At 40.2% G+C, this 12,943-nt stretch overlaps 3 protein-coding genes across 5 annotated transcripts; 2 read left to right on the forward strand and 1 right to left on the reverse strand.

Annotated features, from left to right (window-relative positions):
• Positions 1 to 508: 508 nt before the first annotated feature.
• LOC104823276 lies at positions 509 to 2,504 on the forward strand. 2 transcript variants are annotated; one of them, XM_010554764.1, is made up of 5 exons: positions 509 to 941; positions 1,371 to 1,549; positions 1,761 to 2,136; positions 2,226 to 2,312; positions 2,479 to 2,504. In XM_010554764.1, exons 1-4 carry the CDS (start codon positions 552 to 554, stop codon positions 2,304 to 2,306), a joined length of 1,026 nt encoding a protein of 341 aa, XP_010553066.1. In that variant the 5' UTR covers positions 509 to 551; the 3' UTR covers positions 2,307 to 2,312; positions 2,479 to 2,504. The 2 variants fall into 2 exon arrangements, with proteins under 2 accessions (XP_010553066.1, XP_010553065.1); XM_010554763.2 differs by having other exon boundaries at positions 2,226 to 2,497.
• Positions 2,505 to 4,811: 2,307 nt separating this feature from the next.
• LOC104823278 (seed lectin-like) lies at positions 4,812 to 6,251 on the forward strand. Its single transcript, XM_019203789.1, is given in 2 exon segments — positions 4,812 to 5,527; positions 5,530 to 6,251. Coding segments are annotated over 2 exon segments (1,041 nt in total). The 5' UTR covers positions 4,812 to 5,058; the 3' UTR covers positions 6,102 to 6,251.
• Positions 6,252 to 6,668: 417 nt separating this feature from the next.
• On the reverse strand, positions 6,669 to 12,232 carry LOC104823277 (uncharacterized protein At1g04910). Of its 2 annotated transcripts, XM_010554767.2 has the most exons (9): positions 11,460 to 12,232; positions 10,692 to 10,764; positions 10,527 to 10,600; positions 10,337 to 10,425; positions 10,100 to 10,232; positions 9,779 to 10,011; positions 9,612 to 9,652; positions 7,273 to 7,708; positions 6,669 to 7,176 (listed from the first exon to the last, which is right to left on the reverse strand). In XM_010554767.2, the coding sequence occupies exons 1-9, from the start codon at positions 12,012 to 12,014 to the stop codon at positions 6,924 to 6,926; spliced, it is 1,887 nt and encodes a 628-aa protein (XP_010553069.1). In that variant the 5' UTR covers positions 12,015 to 12,232; the 3' UTR covers positions 6,669 to 6,923. The 2 variants fall into 2 exon arrangements, with proteins under 2 accessions (XP_010553069.1, XP_010553068.1); XM_010554766.2 differs by lacking the exons at positions 6,669 to 7,176; positions 7,273 to 7,708 and adding an exon at positions 8,572 to 9,079 and having other exon boundaries at positions 9,176 to 9,652; positions 11,460 to 12,230.
• Between the last annotated feature and the right edge of the window lie 711 nt (positions 12,233 to 12,943).

Raw genomic sequence — 12,943 nt, forward strand, 5'->3', positions numbered from 1 at the left:
TTAGTAATCTAATATGCAATAATTATATTTTGGTCAAGAAAAATTATAGGGAAAATTCTGTAAAAAATACTTCAATTTATATAAATTTACCATATAAACATCTCAATTTATAAATTATCAAATAAATATCTTAATTTAAGCAATTTATATCAAATAAATACCAATTTGATATCTATTTGGTATAAATTGAAACTATTATCAATCAATGATGTCATGGTTTGATATCTATTTGATACAAATTGAGTTTTATTTAGAAATTTGGAAATCAAAGTATTTGTATGATACATTTAGACAAATTTGGGTATTATTATGAAAATTTTCCCAAATTATACGCAAAAATATTATGCCTAATTCTTTAAAATTCCAAGTTCCAACGTTAAATATACAATTGACCGCCGGAACTTCCGGTTTAGATACTCGGTTCGGTAATTTCATTCCGATTCAGTTTATACCGCCATTTTGAGTTTCCCGGTTAAGCTTCCAACGTTATCTTCAAATCAAAATTATCCTATTGGAAATTTTTTCCAGCGAGCTTGTGAAAGCAAGCGACGATGAAGCTTCAGGGGCTTCTTCAATGGACCCCGAGCAACACAATTCCGTCGCTTTCCTTCATAAACTCGGCGATTAGAAAGACCCATCTCTCGATCTCAGCCTCCCTCGCCGAGCAGAACCACCAGCTCACGGCGAGGGAGAGGCGGCGGCTGCGGAACGAGCGGCGGGAGAGCAAATCGGGGTATAGTTGGCGCGAGGAAGTCGAAGAACGGCTGATTAAGAAACCAAAAAAGCGGTACGCTTCATGGACCGAGGAGCTGAATTTGGACAATTTGGCTCTGTTGGGTCCGCAATGGTGGGTGGTTAGGGTTTCGAGGGTTCGGGGTCAGGAAACCGCTCAGGTTCTGGCTCGAGTCCTCGCTCGGAACTTCCCCGATATCGAATTCACGGTAATTTTTCAAACTGGGTTTTTGATTTCTGGGTTTGATTCGTGCGATTAGAGTTTTGGATTTCGCAATGCGATGAGGTGATGGTCAGTGAAAGGTTGTTTGGCTGGTCGGAAAGTGGGAAAACATGATGGAAACGTGGAGAAAACGAAAGACATTGGTTGTTGGTGTCTATAGATTTGATAATGATCTCTGTTTCCTAAGTTCATTGCTGAAGTTACAAATAGCAAAAGAATGATTAGTGTGTAACCATTGCTTGATTGCTAAGAAAGCACAAGACAATTTAAGAACATTGTCTTTTGGATTAGTAACATGGTTACATTGGTTTGATTCCGAGTTCTGTTTCAAAGATTTTATAGTTATAGTCATCGTATAGCATAAGATGAGAATTCACACATTTCTTTTGAATCACATCGTGTTGTTTCCCACCAGGTATATGCTCCAGCTGTTCATGTAAAGCGAATACTGAAGAACGGCACTTTATCCATTAAACCGAAGCCCATATTCCCGGGTTGTGTTTTCTTTCGATGTGTTTTGAACAAAGAGATACACGACTTTGTAAGGGAATGTGACGGGGTCGGAGGCTTTGTTGGTTCCAAGGTCGGGAACACGTAAGTATCCGCTCTCTCTGTTCTCTTCGCTATCAGTGAAATATCTCTGAAGCTCATCTCGGATGGAACAGCCATGCCGTTCTAATACTGTACTGTTATATACGTCTTACGAGATCGATCTCTTTTTCCTTTTATTCTCGAGGTCTGACCCTGGATTCATAATTATATAAGTCTTGATCCCTTGTATATACTTGTGTATCTGTGTTTGCAGCAAGAAGCAGATAAATAAACCAAGACCTGTAGATGACAGTGACATGGAAGCGATTTTCAAACAAGCAAAAGAAGAACAAGAGAAAGCCGATAGAGAATTCGAGGAGCAAGAAGGATCAAATCTACTGACACCACGGGATGAACTCATGAGGCCTGACTCAGATCGAAGTGGAACTTTAGAAGAATCCATTGAAGATCCTAAACCGAAACAAAAGCTGAGAAAAGCTTCTACCTCTAATTCTTCAGCTCTTTCCTCTGGAACGAAGGATACGAAGGGTAAGAAGCGGCTTTCCACTGGTTGTGCAGTCAAAGTTGTGTCGGGGACATTTGCTGAATTTGTTGGCAGTTTGAAGAAAATGAACCGAAAAACTGGAAAGGTACGATCTCTGTTCTTTGTTCTTTTTTCTATGGGAGAATGCTTTGAGAGTTGCGTATATGTTTCACCGTTATGATGCAATGGATGCAGGCGACAGTGGGATTTACGTTGTTTGGGAAGGAGACTTTAGTAGAAGTGGACATCCATGAAATTGTTCCTGAGACACTGTGATCAATGGTAAGAAGCTTGTTCCTTTTTATACCCAATCAATCAAAAACATATTTTGGGTTTACAGATTTGTTCATGGTTGGATATGGAACATGTATGACTTCATGTCCATGTTCAACTGGTTTTTATCCATTAAACTGACCAACACTCTCATTTTTTTGGCTGTTTGGAAAAGAACCCGTTTTTTTTTTTAATGAGCGTAAAAAAAAGGTTCTGTTTGTCAACAAAGACAGGTAAAAAAAGAACAGATGAATAGGGACGTAGAAACGAGTCTATTCGGCGAGCCGGCTAGCGAGTTCGTTTTTATCAAGTTGGACCGGAAAAATATGAACCCGAAAAAAATGGTCGACCGAGCCAGTTCGACCGGCCCGCGAGCTAGAGTTTTCCTATCTCGATAAAAACAGACCGTAAACGGTCTAGACGAGCCTGGACCGTAAATGAGCTGGCCCATTTTTTTTTGAGTCGGGCTCAGAATATTTGAGTCCATAAAAAAGTAGGTTGAATGAGCCAGCTTGTCATGGGTTAGACTTGTTCGCGAACCAATTTTTTTTTTAAATTTTAATATTTTAATATATTTTATATAAAAATTATATTTTTATCAGATATTTATTTTGTTTAATTTAAATTTTTTTATTATATTTATAAATTTTTTAAATATTTTTAATATATATTTAAAATTATATATTTGATTCGCGTGAAGCGAATTAACATGATCTAGATTGAACTGACTAATTTTTTACTCGCTAAAAAACGGATCGGATTGAACTGGACTAAAATATTCCCAGATCGAAACAGGACGGGCTGGACCGAGCCGGCTCGTTTTACACTCTTACCTAGAGTCTCTTTCTATTTATAGGCCCATTGGGCTTTTTATTCAGCCGTGCTGGCCTGTGACACATTTTGCCCACTGGGCTTTGTTCGAGTATAATAATGGGCATCATTATGCATAAAGTATAACTGGGCCGGAAATTAACATGGGCCCAATCAATTTAAAATTCTTAAAAAATAAAAGATTTTAGAAAAATGCAACAAGAATCAGACACGACATTTAAGTGGTCCGAGAGTCTAATATTAAATTGAACACACAATGTGTGTCAGAGGGAGAGAGCATGGCACACTTTTGCCAGTCTTTCAAATAAATGCAGACCTGTTTTTTTTTTAGCATTTAATTTCATTTTTCTTTTCAAGAGTTCTATTTCATTTAATAAAACATCATCAGTTTGGTAGTATCATTTTCTTTTGTAAAAAAAAAAAAGAGCATGCTTTAATAATGTCTCAATAATACTAGTGCCCTTTGCCTCCCGTCACATGCCATTGTTATCCTGGACCCAATTAGGGATTGTAACTATTATTGTAAATATAAATATGTTAATATAAATATATATATATAAAAAAGAGGTCTTATTAATGTACATAAATGTGAACTTGGTCATATGGGAAGTAATTTCTTTCACGGTTTTCAAGTTGGGGAGAAGGCAGCTGAAGCAGAAGGTTCTCTTCGAGACACTTTGCTTGTTTTTTTTTTTCCCCTGTATTCTTCAGACAGCCTTGTTTAATGACCCGACCATACATTACTAATATTGATTTTATCATTCGAAGAAAACGGAAATGTGCGCGCAGAAGAAAAGGAAAACACAAGCGCGCGCACGTTAGTATTTATCTGTTAATATTTGCTAAAGCACGCACAACCCAATGCATATTTTTTTTGGCATACCCCTTCACCTCATGATTTCTTGATTTGAGAAAGATCAATGGTGATCCACTAATTAAATCCCGCTTTTGGAGATTCCATCTCTTTAGCCCCACATTTAGTATTGTTTTGCTTTTTTTTGGGACAATAATATGATTTCACTTCCACTAATTAGAAAAGGTAAGACCCCATTCTAGTTTGAAATAATATTGCATATTGAAAAAAACTGCAATCATACATTGGTTTATTTTAGTATAAGCTAAAGTTGTCTTGTTTGTAGTAAACTAATTATCAAATGGTTTGTGGAAACAAGTAGTTAGGTTTTTTTTTATACCAAAATCTAAATAATTGAGGCAAAAAATGAATTAGAACATTGATAAGTAAAAGTTAGTCTTCTATCAAATACATTTACAATCTGTGTTTTCTCATTTGTTGGTTAAGTAACTCTTGATTTTATATGAAAGAGAAAATATATATAATTAAGTTTCTCTTCATATGAGTTATATATATATATATATATATATATTTTCTTTACTAATTAATTTACTCAAGTTCATATAGCACAAGATAAATATAGTAAATAGAATTGGGTTTTGGATTATAATCAAGGTACTAATATTGTTTAAAGGGTAATCTTGAATTAGGGTCTAATAATGTTCAAAGGGAAAAGATATCTTGATTCAATATATTCATTAGAAAAAACTTGGAGAAAGGGGACACAAATGTGACAATCCGAAATATATGGGCAGTTACATAATAGAATGAGAAAAACGGGGGCACAACTGTAAATATAGCATTAATTGCGTTCTCTCTTCCCTGAGTCATACATCAACCACTGGGTGTGTATTTAATGTTCCTCTGAGTTTCTTCACCAAAATCGACAGAAAAAAAGTGTAAAAAAAAACACAAGGGAAGAAAAAAACAAGAACAACATTGATTTCTTCCCACTAGAGAAATGGAATTCATTTACGAATCCTAGAAATTCCATTCAGAAGAAGAGCTCCTTCCTCCCCACGCCCATAAACCAGAAGCCCAAAATTCTTCTCGCTCTATACCAGTTTAGCCATGGCAATGTTAAAAACCTTAGCTTTCGTCGTTGTCTTTATCGAAATCTTTGGAATCATAGCTGCTGACGGAAATCCCTCGTTTACGTTTAATGGGTTCGGAGAAACTCCCAGCTTCGACGAGGATATCGCTCTGTTTGGTGATTCGAGGGTCATCCATGGCGGTTCTTCGATCCAGCTCACTGACTCGGTGAGTCGGAGCGAGGGACGAGTCATTTTCAGAAAACCCATCAAGCTGTTTGGAGATAAAGAGAGAAATTCCGGCTCTTTTTCGACTAGTTTCTCGTTTTCGATGTCCAACAAGATTGGTGGTGTCTTGGCTTTTGTCATGGCTCCAAATGGTCTGGATCTAAGATTGTCTGGTAGTAAGGATAATAGTTCCTCTGTTCTAGGGTTTCTCTCACGAGACGATCACGACGAGATCGAAGCTGTTGCTGTCGAGTTTAGGTCCTCCAAGAAAGGTAGTCGTGTCCAGCTAGAATCGGAAACTTATCATCTTTCCATGACTTCAAATGGAGCAATGGAGAGAAATTGCGTTGTTGGATCGATTACGAAGCGAGTTCGAAGAGAATAGAAGTTCGTTCGAGTGAATCTGGCGCCACGAAGCCAGTTGATGCAATGATATCATACTCCATTGATCTGTCCAAATTATGGAAAGATGGGAAATTAATGGTGGGTTTAAGCTCCAAGAACGGGAAGAACTCTTCACAGCCGCATTTCCTCCATTCATGGAGCTTTGACTCGAGGCCTTATCCAGCGTGGATGCATTCGCAGCCGCTTGATCCGAGCGAAGTTGTAAAGGCAGAAGAGAAGGGCATAGTGGGAAGAATTCACAGGAAAAGTCACTGCGTTTGGAGAATGGGCAGTGCATTGATTTTCGGCGCAGTGTGTGGTGCCTTGGCTGCAATTTTGGCGCTATGCTTGTGGCCGATATGCAGAGGCAGGCGGCCAATGGCCGTGGTTCCTGAGGAATGTAGTGTGAAATCAATGGAAATTGTGGTTGTAGATAAAGTGGAGGCAGGTGAAGAAGGCAATAAGAAATAGGTTTTCGAAGTTTTGGTTCTTGGAAGGTTGTGTGTTGGGCATTTTCTTCTTTCTTAGTGGCTGCAGGTTTTTTGTTGTGAATTTTGGTTAGGGCGTAAAAAGGGCCGACCCACTCCGGACTGGTCCGGATCTCGGAATTTTTTTAGCCTATCCCAATCCGACCCGTTTTTTAGTTAGTTGAAAAATACTTGATTCATTCCGACTCACCTTAAATCACGAGTCAAACAATAGTGTTCGCGAGCCAACTACCTAAATGAAAAAACAATTTAAATTTTGTTAATCACATATATAATTGATTAGAATAGATTAAATGTTTTATAATAAGATAAAAAAGAGATTATAATAAAAGTATCAAAATTTTAAAATATATATTTTTTATTTGTGGGTTCGTTGAATTGGTTCGCGATGAATTCAACTTGTGACATGTTGATTCGTGATTCGATTGACCCGTTTGATATCCCTAATTTGATGAGTGGTTAGCGAGTCGACCAGACACATTTTGGCATCCCTAACTTTGGTATGTAAAAAATCAAATTGTGAAAATGTAGTTTTTTTTCTCCGCAGATGGATGGATACTTTTTTCATTGAGCTAAAGAATCACGTTCGAGCATCCAAATCAAAAACCTTATCTGTATACTCTGGAATCTGCACTATGAAAACAATAAAGAAGCCTAAGAACAATGAACTAAATAGGGAAAACAAACACCCTACGCTTCTGCTGAGCTTTTCCTTTTGCGTGTGTGAGCCTCCTGTGTACATATATATATATATACCAAAAAATCTTGAACCCTCTATCTATCTGACTGTGAACTTCCGAACCGGTTATCTCAGAGAATTGGCTCGTACACCCTGTCTTTCGAATCGGTTAGGCCCGGTCTGGTCCTGAGACCTGTCGCAGAAGCAACCCGGAAGAGGATTCGCGTAGAAGTTCTCCTCTGTCTTAGGGCTTGCGCCTGGCTTTCTCAGATACGGCGTCCCTACTCTATTCTGATGCAATCTCTTGACCTTGGACGAGAACTCTTCCCACGAAATGTTCCCCGCATCGAGCCGATCGATCAACTTCACGAATTTATACCTGAAAACACAAGACGGGTTCGGTCCTAATCGATGTTTAAAGCAAAAGGTTGAGTGAATTCCAGATTTCTTGGGGTGCAAGAAAGAGAGACCGAACCTGTCGGGGTTTATAGTCTTTCTAAACCCCTCGAATCTTCGGTGACCCTGAACAGCTTTAGCCATGTTACCATCGTAAGTATAAACAAAAACATCACTCTCCATAGCCAAGGTGTAGTCCAGAGCGGCAAGCCGGTTCTGGTAAGGCTTGATACGACCGAGCTCTCCTGGGGTGGCGAGGTTCGAGTGAGAGAAGACATTAGGGAACTCTTTGTAGAACTGAGACATGCTATCTTGTCCGTAGATTTCGCCGGCTACGATGTAGATGGTGGTGGTTGAAGGGAAACCCATGGCTTTGAGGAAGAAGGCGGCTTCTCGTGGGGTCATGGGGCAAGCTCCTTCCAGACGCTGTTTCGTGCCGTTGATTTCCTTGTCCTTCCAACGTGGGTTGTCGTATCTCATTCTCTCGAGCTCCATTGATTCTTCTACGGTTAGGCCTTATCCAGCGTGGATGCATTCGCAGCCGCTTGATCCGAGCGAAGTTGTAAAGGCAGAAGAGAAGGGCATAGTGGGAAGAATTCACAGGAAAAGTCACTGCGTTTGGAGAATGGGCAGTGCATTGATTTTCGGCGCAGTGTGTGGTGCCTTGGCTGCAATTTTGGCGCTATGCTTGTGGCCGATATGCAGAGGCAGGCGGCCAATGGCCGTGGTTCCTGAGGAATGTAGTGTGAAATCAATGGAAATTGTGGTTGTAGATAAAGTGGAGGCAGGTGAAGAAGGCAATAAGAAATAGGTTTTCGAAGTTTTGGTTCTTGGAAGGTTGTGTGTTGGGCATTTTCTTCTTTCTTAGTGGCTGCAGGTTTTTTGTTGTGAATTTTGGTTAGGGCGTAAAAAGGGCCGACCCACTCCGGACTGGTCCGGATCTCGGAATTTTTTTAGCCTATCCCAATCCGACCCGTTTTTTAGTTAGTTGAAAAATACTTGATTCATTCCGACTCACCTTAAATCACGAGTCAAACAATAGTGTTCGCGAGCCAACTACCTAAATGAAAAAACAATTTAAATTTTGTTAATCACATATATAATTGATTAGAATAGATTAAATGTTTTATAATAAGATAAAAAAGAGATTATAATAAAAGTATCAAAATTTTAAAATATATATTTTTTATTTGTGGGTTCGTTGAATTGGTTCGCGATGAATTCAACTTGTGACATGTTGATTCGTGATTCGATTGACCCGTTTGATATCCCTAATTTGATGAGTGGTTAGCGAGTCGACCAGACACATTTTGGCATCCCTAACTTTGGTATGTAAAAAATCAAATTGTGAAAATGTAGTTTTTTTTCTCCGCAGATGGATGGATACTTTTTTCATTGAGCTAAAGAATCACGTTCGAGCATCCAAATCAAAAACCTTATCTGTATACTCTGGAATCTGCACTATGAAAACAATAAAGAAGCCTAAGAACAATGAACTAAATAGGGAAAACAAACACCCTACGCTTCTGCTGAGCTTTTCCTTTTGCGTGTGTGAGCCTCCTGTGTACATATATATATATATACCAAAAAATCTTGAACCCTCTATCTATCTGACTGTGAACTTCCGAACCGGTTATCTCAGAGAATTGGCTCGTACACCCTGTCTTTCGAATCGGTTAGGCCCGGTCTGGTCCTGAGACCTGTCGCAGAAGCAACCCGGAAGAGGATTCGCGTAGAAGTTCTCCTCTGTCTTAGGGCTTGCGCCTGGCTTTCTCAGATACGGCGTCCCTACTCTATTCTGATGCAATCTCTTGACCTTGGACGAGAACTCTTCCCACGAAATGTTCCCCGCATCGAGCCGATCGATCAACTTCACGAATTTATACCTGAAAACACAAGACGGGTTCGGTCCTAATCGATGTTTAAAGCAAAAGGTTGAGTGAATTCCAGATTTCTTGGGGTGCAAGAAAGAGAGACCGAACCTGTCGGGGTTTATAGTCTTTCTAAACCCCTCGAATCTTCGGTGACCCTGAACAGCTTTAGCCATGTTACCATCGTAAGTATAAACAAAAACATCACTCTCCATAGCCAAGGTGTAGTCCAGAGCGGCAAGCCGGTTCTGGTAAGGCTTGATACGACCGAGCTCTCCTGGGGTGGCGAGGTTCGAGTGAGAGAAGACATTAGGGAACTCTTTGTAGAACTGAGACATGCTATCTTGTCCGTAGATTTCGCCGGCTACGATGTAGATGGTGGTGGTTGAAGGGAAACCCATGGCTTTGAGGAAGAAGGCGGCTTCTCGTGGGGTCATGGGGCAAGCTCCTTCCAGACGCTGTTTCGTGCCGTTGATTTCCTTGTCCTTCCAACGTGGGTTGTCGTATCTCATTCTCTCGAGCTCCATTGATTCTTCTACGGTTAGGCTGTGATTGCAACCCGTGAATGCCAACATATCTTTCTCATACCTGCGTTTCAAAGTTTTTTTCAGATTCTTCTGGTGTTTCCACCAAATGGGTACAAATGAAGAACCTCGGATCCGTATGGATAATAAGCTTAAGCCCCCCCATAACAGGAAGAAAATGGTTTTGTACCTGAGGTGAAGGGCGAGGTAGGGTTCGTTGTTTCCTCTCAGCCGATCTATCAGATCTTTGCTCAGATCCTCTATGTCCTTGGCATACCGAAGAGCCTCGTAGTTTGCACGGCATCTCAGCCGTTGGATCGAAGGAGGGATACCGTTATTTGCCATCCGAGAATCCGTATGGATAAACTTAACCACCTTATGCTTCTTCAGTGTCCGAGCGACCGAGTTTCTGTAATAACTCGCCTGATAATACACCATTTTAAAGTGAACAAGAGGATATACAAACTAAAGATATTATTACACGAACTGAACTGAGATCAAACCCTAATACCTTGGACCAGGAGACTGGATCGATTGTGGCGGGTTTTATTGAAGCGTATTCCTGTGGCAAGTATTCTACGATATCGACGTCGCCTTTGAGTGCTTCCATGAAGTATCTCCAGTCGAAAATGTCTTTGAAGGTACTGCAGAACAGTTTAACCTAATCTTCAGGACACTTTTCTTCTCACGCAAGAAACAAACAAAATATAGGGTTTCCAAGAAAATATAGAGAGAAAGGAATCTTAACCTCGGATCTGTCCAGAACGATGTGTGGTCGAGAAACGGAAGAACAAGAGTCGCGTTCATGATCTTGGCCACCGCAACCATATCGCATATCTGCAACCCGAGCATATATATACATACGATTCGATTAGATCAAGAACATCAAGTCAAAAGATCTTGAACAAAAGATTTTTTTTATAAAAAAAAAACATTACCCCAGTTCTCATCTGGTTCAGACCACCATTTGCGTGAACAACAAGGTAACCATTGGTGGTGGATCGAGGAGTTCCTGAACACATTAAGCCAAAACATCAAATTCCTTGTCCGAAATCCGAGCTTTCGGGCTGTAAGATTTTTGATGAAAAGAGTGGGAAACTCACTTTGATTCTTCTTCGGCCGAGCTATGCATTGTTCATAACTTCCCTTGTCTGGTTTCTGCCAAACCTCTGGAATCTGCCATTAACAAAAACTGTACTGTCTTAACCACCCAATGGGCCTATATACCCAAACAAAAGCCCATAAAGATTTCTCGGTTTTCTTCTCTCCTAATTGGGATATTAACCGAGATATAATCACGTTTATCATCTTCATTAGTTAATCTTATAAAGTTTAATTGTTGTTTGTATCGCTAATTAATTATCCGAGTAGAAAGGAATAAAGAAGAACATCAGATGTAAAAGTCAACTGAAAATTCTGACGTCGTCCATCCTGACGGAAAATTCAAAGGTCTTACGGAGTTGTGGTGGTGTGACCCACGACCACGACTACGTCGTACTTGGAAGGGTATTTTCGTATTTTTAACGAACTTTACAGAAATCTCAATGAAAATCTATGCAGATGTAAAAAAGATTTAGACTTTTTTAAAGAAAAACTTGGATGCAGAATTTTTGTCGAATGAACAGAGTCCGTAACGTGTTAGGTTTTCTCGGGAAACAAACAGAAAATCATTTCGAGAAAGAAAGGAAAAGAAACACCCCGAGAAACAGAAACTTTTTCTGGAAATTAAACAAACGAACCCCCTGAAATATTATTTTAAGAAAAAGTAGAGCTTTAATACATTTCGTTAAGCTGATGTTCTGGTAATATTTCGTTTGATTCTGGTTTTCTCGGGAAACAAACGGAAAATCAGCACGAGATTTTGAACTTACCGGGAATTTATCAGGAACAACGGGTGTGGCGATATTATCTACGACGACGTTCTGAGCAGAATTCGTCTCCCCAGGAACCGTCACGACCAAACCCCCCGACGACCCAGCAAGCGCGTGACTCACCACGCGCCGTCCAGCTCCGCCGCCGGAGAGACCGAAGAAGAGGAAGAAGGAAGCGACGGCAAGAACGGCGACGAGGGCGAGGATCGCACGGCCAGGATTGATCCGGGATCTCAGGTTTCGAGCCATCGCGACCGTCCATTGTCCTCTGTTCTCCATCATCAGCATCCAAACCAGACGGAATTTCCGGAAAGAGAGGAATCCGATGAGGAAACGGTGGTTGTGGCTGTGGTGGTGATGGTGAGATTCCGTGGAGGAGCACGATCCCACGGGACTTGTCCCCTCTTCCTCGTCGTAAACCACCGCGTTCGATCCGCCGCCGGTGCTGACGTGGCAGTGGTCTGCCGCAGAGGCGTCCACGCGCCGCCGCGTAGTGGTTGGAGCCGCCGGTAATTGGCCGATGGTCGAGGCGTTGACCGCAGAGCCGGCCGACATGTGGCCGAAGACGGGGATTCTATAATTAACAAACAAACGGAGAGGTGAAAGGGGAAGCTGCGAAATTTTCCGGGAAAGTTAACGAGAAAATGAAGGAAAATTATAAGAAGAAAAAAACAGGAGGAATTTCGTTAGTCCGTTGTTGTGTGTCTCCCCCTTTCTCTCAATCTCTCTCCCGAGATCTCCGGTGGGAACACAGGTCTTAAGTTGAGCACAACTACACATAAAAAAAAATATTATATATATATGTATGTATACATATACATAGATATAGAGAGAGAGACCTGTGGACTGTGGAGTATATCTGTGCGGTTAAATAATTATGACGATAGCTAAAAAAATATTTGTACGGTAAATATCTACTCATTGGCTTTTATACCAAGCCATAGTTTGTTTCTAACGGGGGGTGGTAATTTCGGTCGAACCAAACCGAATAAGATATAACCGTAACTAAACCGAATCTGACATCAAAACCGAACGGTTATGATTTCTTTAAATCCAAAAAACTGAAATCGAAACCGAACCGAAAGAATAACCGACATTTTCTTTGGAAAATTGAACTTTTTACCAAAACCGAATCGAACCCGAAGCGAAAAATAACCGAACCGGAATTTATATAAAAACCGAATGGTTATAGTTTTTCTATAACCGAAATAACCGAACCCGAATATAACCGAACTGAACCCGAACCAAAATCCGAATTGACCACCCCTAGTTTCAACACATAAATATATATATATATATATATATCAGTTTTTTTTTTATCAAAATACTACTATTTACTATTTATTAAAATGGTTCAGTTCTGTTTTACTAAACCCAAACTCCATGATATATATCATTAAAATACGAAAATGAGTTATAATAAAACGACCAGATGATACGTAAAAATAAAACGGTTAAAGGAAAGTTGGATGGAGACAATTAGT

Source organism: Tarenaya hassleriana, unplaced genomic scaffold (assembly GCF_000463585.1).
Source record: "Tarenaya hassleriana unplaced genomic scaffold, ASM46358v1 Cleome4, whole genome shotgun sequence".
NCBI classification, from domain to species: domain Eukaryota; kingdom Viridiplantae; phylum Streptophyta; class Magnoliopsida; order Brassicales; family Cleomaceae; genus Tarenaya; species Tarenaya hassleriana.

Coding starts and splice junctions, on each gene's coding strand:
- LOC104823276 (XM_010554764.1), top strand. CDS start 552: ATGAAGCTTCAGGGGCTTCTTCAATGGACCCCGAGCAACACAATTCCG. Junction 942..1,370: donor TCCCCGATATCGAATTCACG/GTAATTTTTCAA, acceptor GTTTCCCACCAG/GTATATGCTCCAGCTGTTCA. Junction 1,550..1,760: donor GGTTCCAAGGTCGGGAACAC/GTAAGTATCCGC, acceptor CTGTGTTTGCAG/CAAGAAGCAGATAAATAAAC.
- LOC104823277 (XM_010554767.2), bottom strand. CDS start 12,014: ATGTCGGCCGGCTCTGCGGTCAACGCCTCGACCATCGGCCAATTACCG. Junction 10,426..10,526: donor TGAACCAGATGAGAACTGGG/GTAATGTTTTTT, acceptor CTCGGGTTGCAG/ATATGCGATATGGTTGCGGT. Junction 10,233..10,336: donor TCGTTCTGGACAGATCCGAG/GTTAAGATTCCT, acceptor ACTGTTCTGCAG/TACCTTCAAAGACATTTTCG.